Source organism: Mustela lutreola, chromosome 8 (assembly GCF_030435805.1).
Source record: "Mustela lutreola isolate mMusLut2 chromosome 8, mMusLut2.pri, whole genome shotgun sequence".
Lineage (NCBI taxonomy): Eukaryota > Metazoa > Chordata > Mammalia > Carnivora > Mustelidae > Mustela > Mustela lutreola.
In genome coordinates this window covers 140,674,758-140,699,872 of record NC_081297.1, presented here as the reverse complement: position 1 = coordinate 140,699,872, position 25,115 = coordinate 140,674,758, and the positions used below count along the sequence as shown (strand labels likewise).

The 25,115-nt window shown below is 53.1% G+C and overlaps 1 protein-coding gene and 1 long non-coding RNA gene across 3 annotated transcripts; one reads left to right on the top strand and one right to left on the bottom strand.

Annotated features, from left to right (window-relative positions):
• Positions 1–298: 298 nt before the first annotated feature.
• Positions 299–24,518, bottom strand: CSF2RB (colony stimulating factor 2 receptor subunit beta). 2 transcript variants are annotated; one of them, XM_059186870.1, is made up of 14 exons: positions 24,207–24,518; positions 17,846–18,079; positions 16,770–16,893; positions 13,460–13,650; positions 10,285–10,436; positions 10,032–10,200; positions 9,414–9,549; positions 9,096–9,253; positions 7,813–7,952; positions 6,676–6,838; positions 5,095–5,185; positions 4,837–4,894; positions 4,022–4,125; positions 299–3,412 (listed from the first exon to the last, which is right to left on the bottom strand). In XM_059186870.1, exons 2-14 carry the CDS (start codon positions 17,919–17,921, stop codon positions 2,266–2,268), a joined length of 2,709 nt encoding a protein of 902 aa, XP_059042853.1. In that variant the 5' UTR covers positions 17,922–18,079; positions 24,207–24,518; the 3' UTR covers positions 299–2,265. The 2 variants fall into 2 exon arrangements, with proteins under 2 accessions (XP_059042853.1, XP_059042854.1); XM_059186871.1 differs by lacking the exons at positions 10,285–10,436; positions 16,770–16,893; positions 17,846–18,079; positions 24,207–24,518 and having other exon boundaries at positions 13,460–13,599.
• Positions 3,768–9,124, top strand: LOC131839430 (uncharacterized). Its single transcript, XR_009356955.1, has 4 exons — positions 3,768–3,849; positions 6,851–6,981; positions 8,347–8,537; positions 8,908–9,124. It is a non-coding gene; the product is annotated as an uncharacterized LOC131839430 (long non-coding RNA).
• Positions 24,519–25,115: the final 597 nt, after the last annotated feature.

Sequence of the window (25,115 nt, the reverse complement as noted above, 5' to 3'; positions counted from 1 at the left end):
CCAGTCCTGGGGCCCAGGGGAGAGAACATGGCCACTTCCTGCAACTTCTCAGGTCCTGTTTCCAATCACCCTCCACCTGGCCCAGCATTTGTCATGATTCATTATCTGTGAATCCACCTGCACTCACCTCCACACACTCGTCCAACGATAAGGACACCCTGAGCTGGCTTTCCCGAAATCCACTTTGATGCCTCAGAGACCCACAGGAGCCTTCTGTTTCACAGGATTCAGCCTCCTTAATGCAACTGTGGTTTCAAACCACACCCCTCCCCTGCTATTCCAGCACAAGAGACACAAATTTAGGGTTTGGGTTTTATTTTATAAAAAAAATTTTTATTGCAATTTTTTTTTCAGCTAACATTTTGGAATTCATTCTCTTGGATTTCTTTCTAATCCATGTAGGGCTACCTCATCCATCTGTAACACAGGATTCTACTTTAGAATAACCTGAAGTGTTATTATTGTAACAAGTCATCATTTGTGAATATTTACATTGTTTATAATCCTTTCCCTCCTCCCAACATTGCTGTATTGAGCAGGGCTTTGAGAACAAAAATGACAACATTGGGTCTGCCACTTGTTAAAACGTTACAAAGCTGGGAGTGGAGGCATAGAGCAGACAATGTAAGATAAGAAAATTGGAAACCTAGAAACCCACTAAATATATCAGGGACTTTCTAGATCATAAAACTGATGTTTAGACACAGGAACGAAGAATGGGTGTTTCAGCAAACGATGGAGAAACACCCAGGCTACTCATTCCGGGAAAACATAAAGGCAACTCTACCTCTCGCACACGAACATTCCAAACCCAACACAATTTTACACGAAAAGCTTGAACTAGAAAAATATCAATTAGGAACAATATAGTTTTGGAGGGGGAAAGCCCTTGTAAATTGGACACCAAAGTAGCGCCAGCAAATCTTAGCATGTGGAGAAGGCTACAAGGCTACATTGTATGGGTCTGTCTACGGTCCTCAGATACAAAACCCAAGGACAAACTACAAACTAGAGGGAGAAACCTGCACCGATCATGAAAGACCACATGTAAACAGTTAAAAAAAAAAAAAAAAAAAAAAAAAACGTAATCAGGAAAAGATGAACACCCGGCAAAACAAAGTCCTAAACGGGCTTAGCCCGGTCAAGAAATACGAATGCCCAGGAAATACGAAAATGCGTGCAAACTGGATAGTTATCAAATAATGCAAATTAAAACAATTTAATGCCTTTTTTTTTTTTTTTTTTGGCATGTCAGAAAGGCACATATTTTAAAAGAAACAGTAATCCTCTGGGTAGGACCAGACATAGATCCAAAGCCCCTGGGCCGTGGCCGGGAGAGGTAGGAGCTGTAAGTTCTTTCTGGAGGGAAGGCTCTGAAGGCATGACTCTGATTTTAAGCACCAAAGGGTGTGGGCCTTTGATAATTTCCCTTTTTTCCCTTTGTTGAGCGGTTCTTCTCAGCATTTCTGGAGTGCATGTGGTTTCTGGACGTCCCTCCGTAGGCCCACAGGTAGGACATAGAAAGTAGCCAGTGGGCGGAACGCACGCCATGAGACTGGGGTTGTGGGGGGCTCCCGTGAGCTCAGCACAACTCTCCTCTTGCACGCCCCTTACCACGCTCATTGCACGGAGCGCCCAGAATCAGGCCCTGCACAGCTCTCCTGAGCCTTCCCTCTCTGGGTCTCAACCAGGGGAGCCCCTTTCCTCTCTCCACACCAGGGCTGTGTCCGTACCTGCCGGGGCCAGACCACAGACCCAAGACCTCCATGTAACCGGACATGTCGGTGTCAGAACAGGCTCTGACCCAGACACGTCATCTCAGACTGGGCTTAGCTCAAAGTCACTCAGATAATAAATCAGTGGAAAGGGAAAGAAGACAGTGGCGAAAGCAAGGAAATCTATTAAAAACAAAAACACAAAAACATAAAACCCCCCCAAAAACAAAAAACAAAAAATCAGGGGCAAATAGAATGAGTATATAAGAAGCTCTAATACTTTGGAACCTAAAAGTAAGTTAACATGAAAGAAACATGTGCACATGTCTGTGTCCGCCGGTCTGTGAGAGAGAGAGGGAGGCAGTGGGGAGAGGAGAATCCATCGGCTGAAGGTCAAGTTAGAAGAGAGGAGGCCCACGCATTTCCCCACCTCTATCTGCTCCAACTCAGAAGCCCCGATGCAGCTTTGCAGAACGGAATGCGGATGAGGCGAGAGACCAGTGGAAGGGGAGACAGAACTCCCACTCAGGCCCCCAGGAGCTCGGAGGTGTCAGCACACCTCCCCAGGCCTGCCCACATCCCAGGGCGGGAGTGACAGGTAGTCCTGCTGCTTGAGGGCCTTGAAGTGTCGGATGGCTGGCATCTGGGGAATGGCCTGGCCCAGGGCCTTCTTGGCCTGGAACACCTGGTCGGAGTCCCCGATCTCAGGATAGGGTCCTGGAGAAGAGGGCTTTGTCTGGGGTGAGAGAGGACCAGAGCCTAGGCCAGGGAGGAAGCAGTAGTCACCCACCTGCTGTAGGACCAGGAGCCCCTCGGGGTGTGGGGAGGGGGGCATCCCCTCTGCTCTGGGCTCCCCTGGGCTTAGGGTGGGGCTGCTGGCCGGAGGAAGGGCAGGACTTCCCAGAGGGGACTTAGGAGACTGGCCTGAGGTTGGAGGGACTTCCACATAGCCCTCGATTTCTGGCTTCACGGGGCCTGGGGCTGCAGGGGACCCACCAGCCACTCCTGGACAGAGGCTGTGGCTCTGGTCTGTGGGCAGGTGCAGAGGGTGAACTGTGAAGGCAGATGGCAGCCCCATGGGCAAGGGAAGCGCTAGGTCTGTAGTGGTGACATATCCAGACGTCAGAAGGCCATCCTCACGGGCCCCGGAGCCAGCGGGCAGAGCTGCAAGTGTCCCATCCTTCAGGCTGGGGCTGTTCTTTGGGCCTTGACTGCCTACTATGACCCCGGGCACAGAAGGGGCTGGGCATGCCCTTGACTCCAGGGAGGGGCTCCCCTCCTCGCCCGGGTCAAGGATCTCCTCCCGATCCATGGCCTGGCCCTGGGCCATCACCTGGGCGAGCGGGACCAGCTGCACCTGCCCCCCTGCGGGCAGACACAGGTACTCCAGGGACCCTGGAGGCTGCGGCTTCTGGCTCAGGCCTGCCTGTGGGGGTGCCGGCTGGCCCAGCACGTCAGGCAGGGAGTGGCTGTGGGGGAGCCCCAGGTAGGGGCCGTTGAAGTCGAAGCCGGAAGCCTGGCTCTCGGACATGCCCGCGGGGGCCGATGGGTCTAGCTGGGGGTCAGGGACCTCCTCCGAGTATGGATCCAAGGAGGTTGGAGTCGTGTCAGGCTCCAAGGGTGATTCACAGGCATCTTTTGGGTCCTCTGTGGTGAGAGGCGACACCTCGCTGTGTCTGTAGTCTACAGGGAAGACGCTGCGGGGAGAACGGGAGTAGAGATATTGGGGTCACCCGGGGCCACCACTTCGGCTCATGCTGGGGCTGGAGTGGGGCGGGGAGAGGCCTGACCCCCACCCAGGGCTCAGGGAGGGCACGGGGCAGGGGAGCAAGGCTGGGGAGCAAGCCAAGAGAGGGCACTGCGCCGGCCTTCGGTACCCTGCTGGCTTCACCGGCCAGCCTCCATGCTCTGGTTCAAAGTCTTCTGCCAGGTGTGGCTCCTCTCACCCTGGCTCCTTCATCGGCCCAGCTTCAGGGACCAGGTGGATGCCCAGCCCACGCATGCCCAGTCATGCCTTCATCCCTTCAGTCCCTCCCCCGCCACCATGTCCTTAGCACCCCGTGCCGACTTTCGCTGGGCAACAGGGCAGGGAGAGGTCACCTGCTCCAGTCTTCTACCTCGGGTCAAGTCCAAGGTAGGACCCTCCCTCGCCCGATATTCGGGAAGTTCCTCCTGATACCATCTGGTATCCTCTGGCTTTAGAGCAACCAACCTGCCTGGTTCTCTTCATCCCAAGCCCCTGCCTCCAGCGTGCGCCATGGGGTCCCCCCTCCCACCTCCCAGGGATCCCGAGCCCAGACACTCACCCGTCCAGCCCAGGGACGAAGCTGCCCTGTGGCCCCTTGTGCGGGGGGCCCCTGCTGATGAGCCCCGATATGCTGCCTGGGAGCTGGAGGCCGGCACTCCCATTCTGGGAAGGAAAGGGACATTCGTGCTGTGGGTGTGTGAGCCCTCGAGAAGCTGGAGGAAGGAGGGAACGACTCACGGAAGGGTCTCAAGGGTCTCAGCAAGGCCAGGACCAGCCCCGCCTGGCCTCCTGACACCAGGAAGGAGAGGCCCAGAGAGGGGCTGGGACTTGCTCTGGGTCCTCGGGCACCCGAGGATGGGGACTGTCTCCTCGAAAGGCCACAGATCTGAATGTCGCTGCCTCCACACCCATGCCCGAGTTTCTTCCCCACTAGACATGACATCCCTCCACAGGCAAGCTGGCCGTGCCTGACCAAAGGGCCCCTCTCCCACCTGTTGCCACCCTGGATCCTCCAAAACTCAGCTGCGCTGTCCGGTCCTCGGGGAAGACATTCTGCCTCCTGTCAACCCACCGGCCCCTACAGAACCGGGCCTCTCGCTGAGCGCCCCGACTCCCGGCAGGGCCCCGTTCTCCCCTACCCCTGCTCCAGGGGAGCCCAGTGGGCAGGGCCAGTTCTGCGCCTCTGCAGGTGCCCAGAGGAGGGCAGAGCTGAACCTGCTGGTGTTGGCCGCCCCTGAGAGCTTCCTGCAGCTTCCCGGGCCACCTATGTTTCACGTTCAAACCCACAGAAAGTGAGGGGACATAGGGACGGGGAGGTCTGCGCGGGAGAGAGGAGCCCCTACCACCCTAGCCGCCTTTGCAGCCAGATCCTACCTGGAACAGGTGGCTCTTGCTGGGGTTGGGGATTTTCTCCTCCCACTTCTGGTTCAGCCTAGAAAAATACCAGAGGGGTAACAGTGGCCAGGGACCTCAGGGAAGCTGCCCCATGCTCCTGTGCAGAGAGGAAAGTGAGGCCCAGAGGAAAAGGTGAGATTTGTCCAAGGTTTCCCCAAAAGGGAGGGGCGGAACAGGGACTGGAGCGAGTCAGCTATGGGGTCCCGAGCACCCCCAACCGCCATGGAGTCCCCTTACCTGTACCCATACATGCCACAGCAGCGCAGGGCGGGGAGCAGTGCCCCAGTGGTGAAGACCAGGATGAGAACCAGGACCCACATGGGTAGCACTGAGGGTGCCAGGAAGGGAAAAAGAGCATTAGCATCTGGGGAGGACAGAGCTGGAGGATTAGGAGGGGAGAGGAGATAAGGGGAGGTGAGGCCGGGCAGAGTCCCCAGACCCTGCTCTGTGCTGCTGCAGAGCTCCCGAAGCTCGTTTCTTTCAGGTGCAGAGTGGGAGGGAGGCCCAGACACAGGCTAAGAAGGACAAGGAATCAGTCCGCACCCCCTTCCCACCCCGCCCCGAACTCAAGGGTCAAGTGCTGGGAAGTGATGTGGAAATGCTAGAGTCCTGGGGATCGGAGCCAAAGGCCAAGAAAGAATTCTTGCGATGTCTTTAATGCAAAAAGGTGTTTTTATTACAGCACGGGGACAGGACCCGTGGGAGGAAGGGCTGCCCAGGGACTGTGAGCAGTGACTGATTAAATACTTTGGAACTGGGGGAGGTAAAGACGGCAGGTTATAAGAAAATTTAATTTTGTCTATTTCTTTTGCCTTTGTTCCCCACATCAGGAAGGACAAAGAGGGTTAGATTCTTTTCAGTAGCAGGAGGGGGCAGGGCAATGACTACATCTCATGGCAATCACAGTGGACTTCATGTAGGAGGCAGCACATAAGCTTCAGCTTCAAGTAACAGGGAAATTTGGAGAGGTAGAGATGGGAAAAAACTGGTGGAGGAACTAGGAGGTGTAAAGGCCTATCGGGAGCCCCAGTGTCAAGCCCCTCACAGGCTGGACCCCTCGGGGACTCCCTCGGTCCCTTCTCTTAGGCCCAGTGTCCAGTCATCTTTCCCACTTGATTGAAACCCTCTTCCTGAGACCCCCTCCCCTGCGAGGATCACTGCGGCTTGGGTCCTTGCTGCTAATACCGCCTCCATCCTCCTGGACCTAGTCTGGTCCCTGCCTCCTGGTGGCCAGAATGGTGAACGGTAAGAGACAATGGAAGCAGCAAGCACAGGGAAATGGGGGAGATTAAGAAATCTGGGGCGCCTGTGGGGCTCAGTCGGTTAAGTGTCTGACTCTTGATCTTGGCTCAGGTCTCTTTCTCACAGTTGTGAGTTTAAGCTCTGTGTTGAACTCTCCTGGATGTGAAGCTTACTTAAAAAAAAAAAAAAAAAATCAGAAAGAAATCAGACCAAACCCTTCCAGTGCCGGGCCTCAGTCCATAGCTTGTGATGTTTGCTGCCACAGTAACTAACTGGAAATTTGGGCTCAGTGGTCTCTAGGTGAGGGCTGCCACAAAGCCTAATGAAGCCACGGGCCATATTAATAGAGGGCTAAGGTCCAATCTGAGGGAGGAGCAATGGTGAGGACTGTTCTTTGCTGCTCTCAGGACCTCACCTGCAGTCTGTTACACACCAGGGGTCACTTTGCATGACTAGGGACACACAGAAGAGAGGATACTCAGGTGGGGTGGGGTCACACTTCTGTGTCCACACCATCCTTGTCCTCTGCCCCGCTGGGCTGTACCCGGAAGGGAGGGTGGAGGCTGGGAGACATACCCCACTCAGTGTCCCAGAAGAGCTCCTCACTCCACTCACTCCAGATGCCATCGTAGCCGCCGGGGGTGGGCTTGACCCTCACTCTTGCCTGGTACCTGGTGGAGGGCTCCAGCGGCGGCAGCGACATGCTGTGGGCATTCTGGAGGGTTTCCATCTTGCTTTCCTGCGGGCACAGGTGAGTGAGCAGGTGTGCTGAGACCGAGGCAACTTGCTGGTGTGTGGCGGCACAGCCCCAATCCCTCTACCTCAGGGCCCCAGTTTTTCTGCCTCATCAGTCCCCAGCTGCAGCTGCATCCCCAGGTCTGGGTAAGTCCCCCCGGCCCCCATGGAGGGCCCTACCCCAGGGCTCACAGAGGTTAGCACCCTGGGTGGGACTGGGGATTGCCATCCCTGTAACCTAGGACAACACCGAGGCCCGGAAATCCTGAGGACACATCGTGTCCCAGTCTGACTCTGAGACAACCCCCCAACCTCTCAGCTCCTCAGGGACAGCCTGGACCCCAATTATGGCCTTCCCAGGAATGCTGTGCAGCATGACTGGACTCTGGGGGCCCCACTCCTAGCTTCCCCACTGACCACACCCATCCTGGCTTCAGTTTCCCTATTTCTGGGCTGAAGATTCTGTGGTTGGCTCCGAAGTTTCTAACTTGGGCCAGGGGAGCCCCAGGTTCTGCACACAGACCCTAAGACTGCCTAAGGATGTGGGCTGGAGACAGAACCTTGGCCTGGGGACCTGCCTGCTTTATCAGGAGCAGCTCAGCTCGGAGCGGCCGCATAGTTGCATTCCAGAGGAGACTTCTCTGAAGAAGAGTTGCCTGGTGACTTTGGAAAACCTGACATCCAGCTCGTCTCTCTGCCCTGCAAGCCCTGATGTCTGTATCCCTTTCACAGTTCAGGGTCTTATAGTTCATTCTGGCCATGTCATATCACCTCTGTGAACCTTACACCTTCACCAAGGAAGGGGACAGTGACCAGCCAACCGTACAGGGTCATGACCGCTGAGGCTCAGTGGCTTCCTCTGATGGGTCCCCTGCTGGGAGCCAGGCACCTCGCAGGTGGGGGCTCTCGTGTGTGTTTCCTCACCCCACCCCTCTCTCCACCCCAGTACAGGCCCCTTCCCAGGCATGAAGTTCTCACCTCCCTTGAGGCTGTAGCTTTCTTGTACTGGACCTGGAAGGTGTGACCTATGTGCTTGTAGAACATCTCCTGTGCCGTCCAGTGCAGGGTGTAGCCATCTCTGCTTTTGGTCACATTGAGTGTCGGTTGAGCCATCTGAACTGGAGGGAGGGAAACCTTTAGGGAACATTGTTCCTAACATGCCTCCGATGGAACACTCTTTTCATTCTATGTTGGTCACAAGTGCTCTCTCCAACGGGGTCCAGCCCATCTCAGGGTCCTTGGACCCCCACTTCCCCATACTGTCCACTTGGACCTGAGCAGCCCTTCTCTGGGAAGATGCTGAGATACACTTGTCTTTCGGTGAGGTCACCCAAAGCATGGGTTACTCCTCGTGTTTAAGTAAAAAAATAAAGACACCAATAATTAGTTCCCTGCCGCATCAGTAAGTATGTTGTAGGCATTGTCACACAGGCTCTGTCTGCAGGAATCCTTGAACTTGATTCTAACATATCTGCTATGTGGTGGGTCCTGTTCACTTGTCACAATTCACAGATGGAAAAACTGAGCCCCAGAACGATTAGGTCACCCACCAAGGACAGGCAGCTAACAAGTGGTGGAAAAAAAGACGGCAGAACCCCAGGGTGACTGGTGGATTCCAACCAGGTGACAGAGACAGAGGGGCTATGTGGCCTCCTGCACACATTCCAGACTGGGTGGAAGAGCCTGGGGTCCAGGAATGCCAGGTAGGAGGCGCCTTTGCGTGAGCTCTTTGTTACTAAAGAAGAAGAGGGGATAGGATTCTGCAAGGAATTACAATTTCTTTGCATGTAGTCTAGCCCCCAGTTGAAGAAGTCATTCCTAGATCAGTTATCTTGAAGAGAGAAAATATCCATTGGCAGAGGACTCTGGGACCCCGAAAGAGAAAAATCCAATCAGGGAAGGAAAGGGAAAGTTCTGGGAGGACCAGGGGTGGGCGTGGCTGGCAGGAGGGGCTGCAGATCGGCTCAACAGGAAAGCAGAGCTAAAGGAAAGGGAAAAATGGGTTTTAACGGTCTGTTCCTGGGGAATCTCCGTTGAAGCTTCCTTCATACTATTTGCCGTTGTCATTATCAGATTGTTACATCTTGACCGCTTCAAGAAGAGATTTGAATCACTTTGGCTCCCTTTGGTCACTGGGCTGTGTTTTACTGACAGAGACAGACATGGAGAGTGGGCCATCAGGAGTCCAAGTGGATGTGGGGGACACAGATGACAGGACCACTGCAGGAGCACTTGCGCCGAAGGCTGGAAGTCAGACTCACTGTTTTCCGAGCTTTTTATAAACTTCTCCTCCTCCTTTGGCCGAATGGAGATGGTGTACTGGCTGTCCTTCCTGGGGTCGGGCACGGCAATCTGGCATTGGTGCCGGACGTAGAGGCCGGGGAGCTCCTCCTTCAGTACTGGGGAGCACTCTTCTTCCCTGAGGATCACGGTGGAGGTGAGGGCAGAGGGAGGCAGGGGCCTCGGGAGCCCACGGGAAGGGGTATGGCTTCCTCTGGGGTCCTCAGAGTCAGGGGAGGCCTGGAGAGGGCAAGGTGGTGAAGAGGGGAGGAGACGGGAGGGAGGAAGGGGACACTCACCCCGCATTGGGGCTGGCCTTGTAGAAGAGGGCGAAGGAGACTGAGTTGGCCACCTCGGACCTCACTTCCCAGGAGCAGCTGAGAACGGCAGCCCCATCGAAGAAGCACTGGAGGTTCTGGGGCTGGGCCTTGTCCCCTGGGAGGGGAGACAGTCCCTCATTCATTCCCTCCTGCTCATTCCTTTACTCTTGGGGGGCCTACCAGGAACCTCATGTCAGAGAGATCATGGGCTTGGTCCCCAGGAAAACTCAAGCTTCAACACAGCCTGGACCTGCCAGCTCAGTGAGTGAATTCCATGACCCTTCACACACCCCCTGGGCAAAATGTGGACAGCATCTTTTTTCAGGGCTCAGGGCCTTGACAAAGTGATGTTGGTTCGTCCCCACGGAGCACAGCCCTCAGGAAGACAGAGCCACTCATAAGGCCGCTGTCATTGTCACCACAAGGGCTCCTAGCCAGAAGGTGTGCAGAGCTGGGGGCCTCGGATGGAGTTGGCCCAGCGAAGGGATTCTAAACACGACACAGGAGACTGGTGGTGGAATCCTGTAGCAGACTCCCAGGAGCTGGACGAGCTGCCCTCCCCTCAGAAGGGTGCTGCCCCAACTTTGACTATGCTACCTGTCTGCGAGTGCCAGCGGACCTCCGGGCTCCACTGGCTGGGCCGCCCCGAGAGCCCTGAGCTGGGGGCCAGATGGGTGCGCACTCGGGCCACGTAGGTGTTGCCAGGAATGAGGTGTTCTGACTCCAGGATGGCCTGGGAGGAGTTCAAGTAGAGGGTGGAGGCCTCCTGTGGGGAGAGAGGGTTAGTGGAGCAGGTTCAGGCTGGACTGGGTCCCTTGGCTTTGGGGGTGGAGCTGGCCATGGTCCTGACCTCCCAGGAGTCCTGAAGCCGCTTGAAGACCACCTCATACTCCAGGTTGGACAGCCAGTGGCTCTGGGAATCCGGAAGGGCCACTGTCCATGTCAGCAGGAAGCGCTCCCCAGTAGTATTGATCAGGAGGTCCTTGGGTGCCGGGGCCTGCACTGGAGGAAGGGGGAGGCAAGGGCCCTTAAGGGGCTGGGTGATGGTAGGGGGGCATTTTCTGTGTGGTGGGCAGATGGGCTCCAGGCCAAGTGCTGGCCCTACCACCTGAGTGCCTTGGACAAGACCCTTTTCCTCTGTGGACCTCAGGCCCTTCACCTGCAAAATTGTCTGGGTTCACTGTGAACATGAACGAAAGCTGTGCACATATCACATAAGCTCCATGAAGGGCTGGCAATAATCTCCCAAAGGAACCACCTGTCCCCACCTATCCCCAACTGTCCCCACAGCCCACTGCGCAGCCCGTGTTGCCCCCTTCCCAGCAGAGGGCGCTGTGACTCGTGTTACTGCCCCGCCCTCTTGCCTCCTCCTTCCCCTTCCACCTGCCCAGGGTCCTGCTCCACTCAGAGCCCAGCATAAAGGTCTCCTCCTCTAGTACCTTCCTGGACCCCCCTCCCCTGGGCAGAATCCCCCAATCCTCTTCCTGTCCGACCATAGCCCATTGTATAGTCCTTACAACCCTGGTGCATTCATGCGTTTCCGTGTCTGCCCCTGCAAGTAGTCAGGAGCTCGTGGGTGGTAGGGTTTGGAATTTGACGCCCTTCTCTGTCCCCATGGCCTGAGATTAGTGGTTCAGGGAATTTGGGGATAAACTGAGTGAACGTTGAATGAATACATAAACAGGCAACCTTCAGAGAATTTTCAAGGAACCATTCTGTCAGCCAACAGCAAACATCTGTCTGCTGGGCAAGCATATTCATTCAAGAAGGGCCTGGCTCCCTCCTTCCTGAAGCTTCTGGGTCTGAATGCTAAGGGGTGACTTTCACACACAAAAAATTCAATGACTCCAAACAAGATGTAAATGTTCTGTGCTGGACGTTGAACATGGCTGGACGTTGAACATCTAGAGAAATCTTAAGGCCGGAATGGCAGATACAGGGCACCCTCTCTTTAGTCCACCCCACTCCAACCCACCAACAGGCTCATCAGTCCCTGCCTGCCTAGCCCCTAAGCCTGTCAGGGAATGGGAATCCCTCTCAGTATCGAGCTCTAGAAGCTCCTACACAAAATTGGACCAACCAGGAATGCAAGGAAAAACCTATTCACCCGACCTGAGAGATTTTACTCTGCTAGCTCATTTCTCAGGTGGAGACCTGAGAGAGGAAGTGAAATGTCCCAGACCTCCATGTGTGGGGGTCTCAGAGTGGTCAGATGCACCCCTGTCCCCTTGCCCAGCACCCACCAGCCTCCCTGATTCATTGCCAAAATGGTTCAGGCTAGAACTGACCTCCCTGCTGAACGTACACTCCAGGAGGCAAACACCACACTCTCTCCCCTATTTCTAAGTTGACACCCTCCCTGTGATGTGGCCACCAGCTTCACGGGGCAGGGATGCTGACTGGCTTGTTCACTGATTCGCTGGTGCATGTGGGCACTCAGCAAGAGAACAGACTAGTGGATGATGTGTGTGTACACCCTCTCTGTGAATTGTATGCCTCCCTGCTCCCGTCTCTCATTGTGTCCCAGTTGAATCTTCATCCTTTCTCGCTGGAATGAGCGTCTTAGTTTGCATTCTGGGCCCCAGCCTCCTGCCACCTCCCATCCCCCGCCATCTATCCTGTCACCCATGCAGCATCATGTCATGTCCCTTCGATGGTTCTCCATCGCCTAGATGTTGGCCTCTAAGTCCCTTTGCAGGGCACAGAAGCGTCTCCAGGTCAGGCTCCTGCCTCCACTGCCCCTCTCCTTCTTCCCTCACTGTCCAGCCCTTTGGATACTGATGCTCCTGGAATACAATGATTGATGTTTTCCCACCCTGCCTTGCCCTCCCGTCTCCCAGCCTTGGTGCACGCTGTTTCCTCTTCCTGTTCTGTCCTCCCACTCGCCCTTCGGATCTCCCTGCAAAACTCTTTCCTCTGAGAAGCCTGTCCTGACCCCAGCGGCTCCTCGCCCACTGCCCCTCAGCACATGGCATCCATCTGTGTTTCAATTTCTGCTGTTTCCTGCCTCTCTGCAGGCTCTCAGCCCCACCAAGATGGAGCCTTTTCTCATCCATCCGATACGTTTTGAGACCCTGTTTGAAATGAATTCACCATGGCCTAACCCATCTCCTCTTTGTGCAATAGCTTTGCGCTGCTGCGAGGAAAACAGGCAGGAAGCAGAGGCCGGAGCTCCCTCTGCATCCGACACTTGCAGGTGCAACGGGCCGCCTGGTGTTTGGGACCCCGGACGCTATGTCAGACACATGCAACCAAGTGGCCTCGGGCAAGTTCCTCTTCTCTCAGTTCCATTTCATTATCAGAGAAATGGGGGAAAAAAGAAAAGTAGGGCATGACACCATGCATTATTGTAATGATTAAATAATATTGGGCAGTGTTTCCTAAAAGCCAGCCATCCGTAGGATTCTTACCAAGTGAATTCCAAAGACCATCTCTATTTTAGGCTCATCCTGAGCATAGATATAATTGAATTAACAAGATCGAAGTGCTGGTTATATTTCTTAACAGACAGTCAAACGAAGCTTAACTATTTAAATAAAATGATCACTGACATCCACCCAAGAGCACTGATTTCTGGCGCTGCTGTGGACACCTGGTGCCCTCACTCGCCCATCACTGTCACCACTGCTCAGGGGTGGCCCTTTGGAAAAGTTATGTGACCTCTCTGGGCTTTAATCACGTCATCTAAAACTGGGCTGTTTCAGGCAATGGATGAGACTAGACGGTGATGAGTGCTTTTAGGTGATAAGGTTTCTACCTGAATAGGAAGGATTGTTCTGGAAGGGAAGCCTTCACTGCTGCAGGTGGTGGGGCAGCTCGGGCCAAGAGAGGTGCCACTGACCAGGGTTTCCTCACATTGTCGCTCCAATGCCACCATCATAGGAAGACCATAGCTTCTTCTCCTCAGAGATCAAACCCACCCCCAAGCCAGTATCTCCACCCCTTGAAGATTCTCATCCCCTGGCCCTTCTGCGGGCTGACCACCCAAGGAGGGGCCACCCTCATCTGGGGACCCCAGGCCTTACCATGCTGGGTCAGAGTGATGGTGAGCTGGGTGCCCAGGGGCCGGTCTGGTCGGAATGAGAAGTAGTCTCTGTCAGCAATAACGAAAAACTCATACGGAATGACACATCTTCTGGACACACAGCCAGGACAGGGGTGGTCTAACAAGGCCGTCTCATTACTGAGATCACAGGACACTGGCTTTGGAGGGTCCCTGCCAGGAGACAATGTGGTTAGCCCACAGCGTGGGAGAGTCACTCACTCAACAAATGTCACCAAGCAGTCATGGTATTCGAGGCTCTGTCCAGGGCCAAGGGGACACATGGGAAATGACTTAATAAAATATGTCATGTGTCAAATGGAGCAAACTTCACATAGACAAATAGAGCAGGTCAGGGAGATAAGGAAGTCAGAAGGGCAGGGGTGGGAGTCTGATTTGAAACAGAGGAGACAGGGAAAGCCTCATAGAAAAGGTGACTTTGGGGCAGAAACTTGAAGGAAGTGAGGGAAGGAGCCATGCACATCCTGGGGAAAGGGGAGTTCAGATAAAGGGAATAGCAAGTGCAAAAGCCCTGGGGCGGGCACGGGCTTGGAACGGTGCATGACTGGGCAGTTACCCAGTGCAAGGAGTGCAGTCTGGGAAAGTGGGAGGCGGGGCAGACCCGTAGAGCAAGGTGATAGGCAACAAGGTTTAAGAGGAATTTAAGGAATCTGGATGTCACGGTGAATGCGGAAGATGTAGCTATGAGCAAGTGACATTGTGTGATGTGTATTTTGAAAGGCTTCCTCTAGGATAGAGGATAGTGGATAGATTGGGTTTGGGGGAGGGTGGTCGTCTTGGAAACAGAGACCAGGTAGGAGGCTTCTAGAATATCCAAGTGATAGGAAGTGGTTCACACCAGACTGGGGATGTTAGCCTTGGCCGGATCCACATTCTATTTAAAGATGAAGTCGACAGCATTTGCTGGTGGATTCGAGGCATGGGTGGGGAAAGAAAGGTGGTGTAAGGGCCTACTTAGCCAGAGGGAGCCATTTTGTTGTTTATGCGGTAAACTTAGATTGACCCTGCCCCTCCCGGAGGAACTTACTTAAAAGCAAGTCCGGGAAACCAGTCCCAGGTAGCAAAGCCCAGATAAAAGGGCAGATCAGGCCAGGTGGAGACATCCAATCAGTGGGGCGCCCATACTGTCTCCCTAGCTACCAAGGAGCGTGGGCCCATCTTTTGGGCGCCAGTTCTGACCAAGGTGATAGGCTAGTTCAAATATCTACTAGGGTAAACTGAAATTCAATTGGCCACCCGTGTGGGACCTAGCATGACTGTGCAGCTTTCTCTGTGTGTTGCAATCTCATTGGCCCCCTGTGTGTGGTCAGGCTCAACCACATGGCCTTTGCTCTATAAAAGTCAGTAAGGCAGGGAGGGGTCGCCTTTTTGTAAGAGGCGGCCCTGACCCTGGTTAGTTTGATTCTCGATGCCTGGCATGAAATAAAGCTTTGCTTGATCTTTGCTTTGTATCAGTCTCGCTCCTTTGATTACGGACCTAACAGCGGTAAAGGAGGTGAAGGAACACACCTCCCAGCTTTTGGGCTGGAGCCTCTCGGAGCCCCTGCTTAGCGACACGGGATATGGGGACGAGTCAGGAGCCCTCTTTGGGGCAGGGCAGGAATTTGGTGTAGAGCACTGGGCGTGGAAGACACCTTTCCCTAAGGACCTGTGGGGAGACAGGTGCACCTGCGGGCCTGGCTTTGGGGGCAGGTGGGGCTGGCGAGGGTATGAAAGTCACCAGTGCTCAGCCTCAGGCTAGGCTGGGTCTCTGCCCCTGGATCAGGATATACCAGTGGGGAGCGCTAAGGATGAACCCCGGGGCATCTCACCCTTTGAGTTGGAGACAGAAGAAGGGAGCAACCAGGGAGACAGAAAAGGTGAGCCAGGGGAGACACAAAGAGAGGAGGGAGTGTGGTGGCTGGAAGCTGGGAGATGGAGGTGTTGCGGGGGGATGTGGGGTCAGTCTATGCCAGGTGCTGCCTTGGGTCAAGGAGGGAGGACAAGGAGATTTAGCAGCAGGGAGGGCCTTGGGACCTTGGCAGGAGCAGTCTGGGTGGCCTGATGGGGGCAGCAGAAGCCCAGGGGAGTGGGTTCAGAATGACTGGAAAGACCCGGGGTGCTGTGGGTCTAGACAGCTCTTTGGAGGAGGATGGCCTCAAAGGGAGGCAGAGGATGAGCCCTGCTGGAGAAGATGGGGGTCTGGAGGCCCCTCCAGAGCATCAGCCCTTGTTGGCAGGTGTAAGTGGGGGCCAGGATACATTTGCTCAGGGATCAAGACTGACCCGGGGACAGGGCCTGTCGATGGCACAGGAAAAGCAGGCACTGGGGTGGTTGTGGTGTTCTCAAGTGGCAAGAGCAGTGAGAAGCCTGGGCGCAGGCGTAGACAGGTCTGGAGTGGGGGGGAGACTTGCTACAGGGAGCACCCAGGGATGTGGCAGAGCAGGTAGGCGGGCGGTGTGAGCATGGCGGCGGCCGGGAGCCCCTCTTCTGGGATCATGAGTCTCCATGCAGGAGAAAGTGGGCCACAGCAAAGTGGGGAGGTGGAGCTGGGCGAGGAGGGTGGAGTCGGGAAGGTGGGGCTCCCAGGAGCGTGGGAGAGAGAGCTGGGGGGTGCTGTTGTGGGTGTGAGGAGCTGCTCCTCCCCAGGGCTGGCCTCCACGGGGTCTCCCTGCACCTGAGATGCTCGCCATTTAATTATTTCTATTACGGTGAGTTAGACTATCCCCAGACCCCAAGACAACGCGAGGAATCTTCCCAAATGGCATATACCGCAGAGACCACGTGAAAGAGAAGGAGAAAACCCACAGTCTGGAGGCAGCAGGGCCTTGGGGAGACGTGGAGGCCAGTCCCCCACGCACCGGACACAGGGCACTAGTCCCCACTTGGCCGCTCAGCCGTCCTGTGGCTGGGAGAGGGACCTCCTCTCCGCAGCTTCAGGTTGCGTGTCTGTGAACTGGGGCATCTACCCTTTGCCCTGTCCTCCTCACAGGGAGGGCATCTAACATCGGCTTTTGCAGGTAAGTCCGTTCAATTGTGATGATATAAGATTATCACCAACCCATCATCAACAGCGATGTTAATGCGTAAGCCTCTTCTCCAAACCCCGATACCGGACACCAGCACCTTGGCCTGGCAGGCTGCCTAATGGAGCAGGAGCTCCTGGGCCCGGGCCAGGGCTGGGGCTGGGGTCTCCCCCTCCTTGACCTCCGTGCGGCCCCCCACCCCTGGCACAGCCCCACAGAGCCGCATCCCTCCCTGCTCTCCGGCCCCTGGGCTCTGGTGTCACTCACTCATTCAGCCTCCGGTAGAGAGTCAGGTCGATGAGCCCCTGGGCATCCCGAGTGTTTGCCCACCTGCAGGTGATGAGGCTCTTGTAGTCATTGTAGCAGCTCAGGGTCTGCAGTGGGACAGTCTCTGCCCAGGGAGAGGCACAAAGGGAGTCACATCTCTTCCCTCCTGATGTCCCTTGTCACCTGCCCTTTTTGCGCCTTGGGGGTGCCCAGAGCTGGGGAGAGGTTTCCCAGAGTGCTCCAGGGGCTCCCCGCTGCTAGGCAGAGCTCCCTGGGGGCCTCGAGGGGGCCAGAGGTTCTGTGGGTCCGCACCTCCAGCTGTGGACGCCCCCGTCCGGAGAGAAGCACCACATTCTACTGCAGGTGCAGCACATTTCCTGAGCCCCTGCTGTGCCCTGCTCCTGGCACAGGGTCTCTCTCCCACCCCATGAGGGACACATGCATCAGGCCCAGGGCCCCTTGGGACAGCTGGGAGGAGGGGCACAAACCCACCCCTAAGAGTGAGCATGGCAGAGCCCCGTGGGACCTCCCTGGCCAGGTCTCTTGGTCAGCAGCAGGGCCTCGTGGCTGGGAAAGGGAATGTGGTACTCAGGGTTATCAGAGAAGTCATGTTCTCTGGGGGCCCTTGGGGAGGGGACTTGGGGGACTCAGGAACCAGAGGAACATCCGAGAAGGAGGAGGGTGCTGGGACCGAAGCAGGCAAAGACCGCGAGTCCGAGGGCCCCAAGGAATGAAGGCACAAAGGAGGCAACTGGTCAAGGCCGTCAGAGGAGCAGAGTGGGGTAGGATGGGGGCAGAGATAAGGCTGGAACAGCCAGCCTGGACGGGAGAAGCCTCGAAAGCCAGGAGGAGAAGAGAAGCCATCCAAGCAGAGATGAACCTTCGGGAGGCTGGAGAAGAGTGAGAATCCAGGAGGGGAGAGGGGGGACCCCCCAGAGGATCGGGGAGGAGCAAAATGAGGGAGGGAGGGGTCTGGGGGCTTTCGGGGCTGGGGTGGGGGGGCATGTGGGGGTGGCCTTGTTCAAGGACTGACTGTGAGGAGGGGCCAGGGAAGGGGAGGAAGCAACAGAGCTCACCATGGGCCCCTGCCACGCTGGGCCCCCAGAACAGAGCCAGCAAGACAGCAGGGAGCAGGCCCCAGGACACAACCATCTCTCAGGCAGCTCTGGGCAAGCAGGTGGCCGGCACAAGTGGATCCAGGGCTGGGCAGGGGCTAGGGTCCTCACTGGCCTGGAATCTTGGCTTCTTCCCCTGCTGGAGGCCAGGCCAGACCCATGTCCCCGGCTCTTGAGAATCCTCTCTCTGGGACTCTGCCGGCAGAAGAGACATGAGCTGAGAGCTGGCCCCTCCCATCCTATAGCCCTGGGACTTGGCCCATGTTACAGGGTGAACCCAGGAGTGATGCGTGGGTTCCAGCACCCCCTCCCACCTCAGCCTGGCACCCAGGGCGGTCCTTTCCACTTAGCCTCAGTGCCTAGGGCATGACCATGAAGGAGATGCATTTGATGGCTTCTGCAGAAGTGGATCCCCACCTGGTCGTGCCCCAGGAACTCCCATGAGACCCCCTCGCAACTGGAAGACCTGGGAGGGAGCCCTCTTCTGAGCTCCCTCAGGGCCCCCAACCCGATCTGCTCAGAGCAATCACAGAGCACGTCGTCCACAGTGTCCTCCCTTGGCTGGGATCCCACTTGTGCTCAACACTGAGTGCGCACACTCTCGGGGCCTGGTGCTGTCCCGCCCTCCCTCCATTTACTGTCATCCCTCCCACACTACCCTCAGAATGCCTGTTCCCTTTTCTCTGCAGAAGGTTGGGGATTTCCTCTTTTCATTTTGTGTAGCCCTGGGAAGTACCCAGGAGAGGAGAGCAGAGGACAGTGGTTCCTTCTCCCCCTGTAAGACTGTCTGAAACTTCAAGATGCGCGTGCGCACGCGCGCACACACACACACACACACACACACACACACACACAAAGCAGCAGCTGTCTTACTGGGAAAAGCACAGCTCTGGATGCAGCCACCTTGACCTTCAGCACAGGCTCTGCCCCTCCCATGCTAGCAGCCTGGGTTGACCCACCAATGCACCTGAACCTTGTTCTCTGCACCAGTAGTGTGGGTACAAATGCATGTGTGTCACATGAGAAGAACCCAACACAGTGATGTTTATAGAGCGGTTAGTCCGATAAAAGGTCAGGGAAGGGGTTTCTGGGTGGCTCAGTCGGTTAAGCATCTGACTTCAGCTTAGGTCATGATCTCAGGGACTTGGGATTGAGCCTGGAGTTGGGCTCAGCGGGGAATCTGTTTCTCCCTTCCCGCTCTGCCCCTCCCCTAGCTCATGTATGGGCTATCTCTCTCTCTCTCTCAAATAAATAAATAAATAAAATCTAATAACAACAACAAAAAGAGGCTCAGGAAAGAAGAGGAGGTTTGTGTGGAGCTGGGGGAAGAGACTATCCATTTCAGCTCCTTCAGGTGGGGGCAAAGCCATGGGGGAGGGGTACGAGTCCTTGTGGCTGGCCCAGTTTGCTCCATCTACCTGGGACTAGCCTAAAAACCCAGAGCTTCTATTTGGTTCTTACCACAAATAGAAATACTATATATGTAAAAAGAGCGAGTCATCCTAAAATAAGTGAGAGGTTTAATACAATTCCAAACAAAATTTAACATGTTTTTTGTAGGAACTCAGAAGAAAAAATACACGTGAGGACAGTTAATGAGTTTTTATAAAAATGAGGAGATTCTCCTCAGTAGCAAAATTTATTTCAAAGATCTGGTAAATAAAGTAATGTGTTGGACACACACATGATAGATCAATGGACATACGGACCAGGCAATTCCATTCATCCCAAGAATGTACTATATGATGGAGAATTTGTGAATCATTGTGAAGGATGGAATATAAGAAGTGCTAAGATACTTGAATAACATTGTAAAACATATCCACCTAATTCTCTACTCCACACCATCCCCAAATACCAGGTTAATTACAAATTTAAATATAAGAAGTTAAATCATATTAAACTTGCAAACCATGCAGTAGACAGTGTCCTCTCCTGGGCTGTTCCCTTCTTCCTTGGTAAAAGAAATTCTGGTTTCAGCTGGGTTTGGTGCTACATGGAATAAAAGATTACATTTCCTATTCTCTTCTATTGCTAGGTGTGTTCACGTCACTAAATATTGTCCAAGGAGGTGTGAGTGGAAACATTGGTTGCGCCTTCCAGAAAAGGCTTCTTATAGGGAGTTGGCTCAGGTAGGAGGATCCACATTTCTCCTCCTGCCTCTCCAGCTTCTTCCCAGCCTACAACTTGGGAGTGATGGCTGGAGCTCCAGAAGCTGTTTGGGACTGTATGGTTACCTTGAGGATGGAGCCCTATGCAACAGAAAGAGTGAAGCCTGGATCCTTCTTGTCACTGTGGAGCAGCCACACCAGCCTGAGAGTGCTTACCTCTGGACATCTTTGAGATTTTTTTTTTCTTTGATGGGAGAAAAAAAATAAGCTTCCATACTGTTAAGCCACCACTGTTTGGAGACCAAACAGATGCAAATGGAAATAGAAGAAAACTTCACAGGGCTTAAAGGAGATAAGAGTCCACTAAGTGAAGGGTAAACTCCATTTTTGATAGTGCCATGCTCAGTCACATGCTGGTAAACTTTGGGCCATCCAAGAATAAAAGGATACTGTGAGAAGTTTCCAGAAGGAAACAAACATTATTTTCAATGGGTCAGGTTGGCCAGATTTTCTCACAGGTGACTCTGAACTTTAAGTAGATAATGATGTCTTGAAAATACTGAGGGGCAATATGTTTAAAATCTAGAATCACTGAAAAAGTCAAAGTTAAACTGACACTCGAGGTCAGAAAAACACATTTTGGAAATGTAAGGACAAGGAAAATTTTCAGATCTTTTCGGAGGAACACAATTACTCTAGGATGCATTTCAGGAAAAAAGAAATGGTCCAAAAAGTATACGATACTGCAATTAGTGGCAAGAAAAGAAGGCAGTAAAACTTAAGCTAAGTGAAGAATTGTTACTTATAAAGTGAAAATAAGTAAATTCACCATTACTATATTGAAGTAAAACACAGATGATCTTAATGTGGGAGTTGGCTGTCAGATTAGGGGTGGAAAGCAGAGGAGAACTGAAAGCTTGCTAAGCTAAAGACCGTGTCTTCTTTGGTAAATCACAATGTATGTTTATTATACCCAAAAGCTGATGAAAAATATGCATTAAATACATGTGTTAAAAATGTAAGTGTTAAAACCCACTAAGAGTGAGAGGTAAGCATGGGAGCAAAAGACTGATAGGAGAGGGCAGGGAAAGGAGGAAGAGGGAGAAAAGAGAAGAGAAAAACCAAGCACCTTTTCACTCAAAACAAACATGCACACCAAAATTCCCAAACTCGTGAAGAACTTTAATGGTAGGAATAAAAACTGGAAATGAAAAAAAAAAAAAAAAAAGGCAAAACACAAATTCATTCCAGACGAAAAGAATGTCATAGAACAATCTGACAAAGACTTTTAAAAGAAGAACACATCATGGCCACATGGGGATTATTCCAGACACAGAGGAAGAGCCATTAAGAATTCTCTTCATGGGGCACCTGGGTGGCTCAGTGGGTTAAAGCCTCTGCCTTTGGCTCAGGTCATGATCCCAGGGTCCTGGGATCGAGCCCCACATCAGGTTCTCTACTCAGCAGTGAGCCTGCTTCCTCCTCTCTCTCTGCCTGCCTCTCTGCCTACTTGTGAGCTCTCTCTCTGTCAAATATATAAATAAAATCTTAAAAAAAAAATTCTCTTCATGATTAAAAGAAACATAACAACAGATTAAAAGGGAAAAAAGGAATATCTTATCTTGACAAATTCTTCTCAATATTCGATAATACCAAAACCATTCCAGATAGACAAACCAACAGATGAATCTTGACAAAGAAGGCACTGAAGGGAACACTGGCATTTCTGGGCATCTACTACAAATCTGTAGTGATGTCAGAGTCAAAAGGAAAATGTTCGTGTTCTTCTGGTTAAAGGAACAAATAGGGGAAGGCTGCCCATCACTGCCATCTCCAGAGGTCAACCCACCCCCCAATAATCTCTAAATTCGATGCAATCTAAATCAAACTCCAAAATGATTTTTAATGTGCGTGACAAACGATTCTAGATGATAACAAACCAAACATGAGAGCCGGGTTCTATTGGCCAGAAAAATAATGGGGATGTCATCATAGACAGATGGGACGGACAACAGTAAGGGAAATAACCAAGCAGGAACTGGGGAGGTAAGAGAGGCATTTCTAATCATAGAGGAAAGGACAGACTACATACTCATAATTATGACATTGAGACAGTTAGCTGATAATTTTTTAAAGTCAGATTATTACTTTACATATTACCCACCCCTCCAAATTCAAGGTAGGTTAAAGATCTAAAAGTCAGAACTAGAATGATTAAAGCATTATAAGTATTTCCTTAACCTTAGGGGTTGAAGACGACACCAAATCCAAAAAGCACAAAGGAAAAACAAAGATAAATATGAGAAAAAACTAGCATGCTTTTATATGAAACAAGATATCTTAAACATGGTGAAGAAAAAAAAGCCAAGTGATAATCTGGAAATATATTTAAAACATATGTAAATACACTGTTAAGATACCTAATAAATGAGCCACTACAAGAGTAAATATGTAAAAGGCAAAGAGCCCATAAGAAAATGGACAGAACATCTCCATTCATTTCAGAAAAGGAGCTCAGATGGCCAAGAATATATATGGCAGAGTCATAACTTCACCCATAATCAGGGAAAGGAAAAATTCAAGCAAGAATCCTGATAATTTTCACCCACCCATTGGACACCGTTTAAAGACAGATCATCTAAAGAGAAACTGACTTTTATGCAAGACTGTGGGAGTATATGTCAATTCAACTACTTTGAGGATGATCTGACAATATTTATTAAATTTTTAAACACAAACTCTTGCTCAGCAATTTTGCTTCTAGGCATGTGGGCTGCGGAAGAAACGCTTTTGCAGGTGTGGAAAAATTAGAAACAACCTAAATATCTATCAGTACTGGATGGGGTATCCTGCGGTTTACCCCTACTAGTAAATGCCGCCTATTTCTTAGGGTTAAAAAAATGGGTGTTATTGTGTTATTGAGGAACGTTATCCTAAATGACGTATTAGGTGAAGAAATAAGTCATAGAGCGATATGTATATTATGATCCCTTTTATGTACAAAGGAAAACTATATACTTGCAGCGTGCTCAGACGTTTGGACCAGGAGATATAGAAAGCTGGCACGCGTTCTCTTTTGTGTTACATGATTCCGGATCATTCTAACTTGATAAAACAGATCCCCATGTATTCACTTAGGATTAAACACGCTCATTAAACAACTCAATAACTATCCTGTAGTATTGGTGGGTATGGCACAGGAGGAGAACAGGCGAACGAGGAAAAGAGTGATCAAAAGCGAACAGGAAAGGTTCCGTTCCTCATAAAACCATCAGAAAGTAGAAAAGATGAGAAGTCGAGATCAGAACCCGGTGATCCAAAATTGTTACAAGGTCTTTGAAGACTCAAGATTGTACATTTGCAACTTGTCACCGGGACCAGACTGAGGAAGCCCCCATGCACAGGGCAAAGGCACGCAGCTGCGCACGCCGGGAGGCAGCTGCCCCTAGACATCTCCTCGCTCCCACCCCTGCACCACGGCAGCCAGCCAGCACGCACGGGCACAGAACACTCACACGCAGGCCTGAACTCCACACAGCAGCAGAGGCTCAGGGTCGAGTGTGCCAGCCAAAACACTTTCTCCCAGGGGGGAAAAAAATAGTCCCTCCGCAGGGGACCGGGCCCTTTCTCATCTTCCAAAGTGAGCTTCCAAAGCTACACCAAGCTCTGGTTCGCTCGCTGCGTGACAAAATTCTGGGTTTCTCCCTCCGCCTCCCAGTCTCTCTGCACCCCTGCATTGCCACGGACACGCACACCCCCAAGCGCGCACGCGCCCTCACTCTCCCACTCTCCCTTTCTAGACCAGGATGTCAGGGACTATGGGAGCTCTATCCGCTCCAGAGACCAGGAGGCAAAACCCCGGGGGCAGGGAAGGCTGTTCTCACGGCCACCAACATCTTAGCGACACTTTAATGGCAAAGCATAGACGCGCGCAGGTGTCTGACCCCGAGGTCTGAGCTCTCCACCTCCCTGACATCCCCCACCCCCGTCCTCCCCGCTGCCAGGACAGGCGGACCCCGCAGGTGAGCTCCCCCTGCCCCCCACAGCCTTACGGCCCTTCCCGCACGACCCTCAGGCAAGGTGGCAGCGCTGCCTGTCTCCTTGCCCTCTGGCTCCTGGGCTCGCAGAGCCACACCTGCCCACTCCACACCCCCAGGCTCTCTTTGTCCTTGGTTTCCCGGCCCAGACACCCCCTGAAAGCCAAAGTGTACCTCTTCGCGGTGGGACAGCAGAGCCTTCTTCTGCCGGAGTGTCCAGGCGACGGGGAGCCGCGGGAGCTTCCTATTTTATGCTGACGACGTCGTTAGGAAACAGAGAAGCAGAAAGAGGAAGCGACACCAGGCCAGGCCGGTTTCTGTGACTCCTCACAAGACTGCCCAGCTTCTGAGAACTGTGGACACCGAGATTATTGATTTTTTTTTTTTTTTTCTTCTAGGCCTTACTGAGTTTGCAAATGTTCCTTCGGCCGCAAGTACTGCTCCCTGCTCACGCCTACACATCTCGGTCAGTCAGCTCCCTGCCTAGTTGATTCACGCAGTCCCTGACGCCCCCAGAGGGCCCTCCCCCGCCCAACGTCCCCTCCCACCTCTATGACTGACCTCACAGAGTGTGACCTTGTGCAAATCATTGGTGGCGATGTGTCGGAACCCCCACCGGTTCCGCACATGCAAGCAGCTGTCTGAGATGCTCAGAGCCCAGGGCTCCGTAGCGTGCCCCGCCCCCCCCCCCCCGCCCCCTTAGCCCTGTTCCTGTGATTTCCCTGGTGTCCATCTGTCTTGCACCAGCCCCTGCCCCAATACTGTCCCACAGTCCTCAGTGTGGCCAGCTGCCTTTCCCAGCTCGGCCATGAGTGTGGCTCGTGTTTCTCTGCCCAGCACCCAGCACGCGTCCCGGCGCAAAGGAGGCTCTTAGTGACCCTGTGGGGCATAAATGAATGAATGACTCCTGAGCGCAGCGGGGCTGGGGCCAAGACAAAACGAGTAAGGCATGTCCTTGGGCGGAAAATGTAAAGGGACACCCTAACACCCACTAATTAAGTATTTTTAATAATTTCATTAAGATAAATTAATAAATTTATATTTTAATATAAATTTTAATTAATTGTTAACTTTAATTTTAAT

Excerpts from the sequence above, each read along its gene's own strand:
- CSF2RB (XM_059186870.1), bottom strand. The coding sequence starts at position 17,921 with ATGGTTGTGTCCTGGGGCCTGCTCCCTGCTGTCTTGCTGGCTCTGTTC. Across the intron at positions 7,953-9,095 it reads TATAAAAAGCTCGGAAAACA|TTCAGATGGCTCAACCGACA; the intron begins GTGAGTCTGACT and ends CCCTCCCTCCAG. Across the intron at positions 4,126-4,836 it reads GCAAGAGCCACCTGTTCCAG|AATGGGAGTGCCGGCCTCCA; the intron begins GTAGGATCTGGC and ends TTTCCTTCCCAG.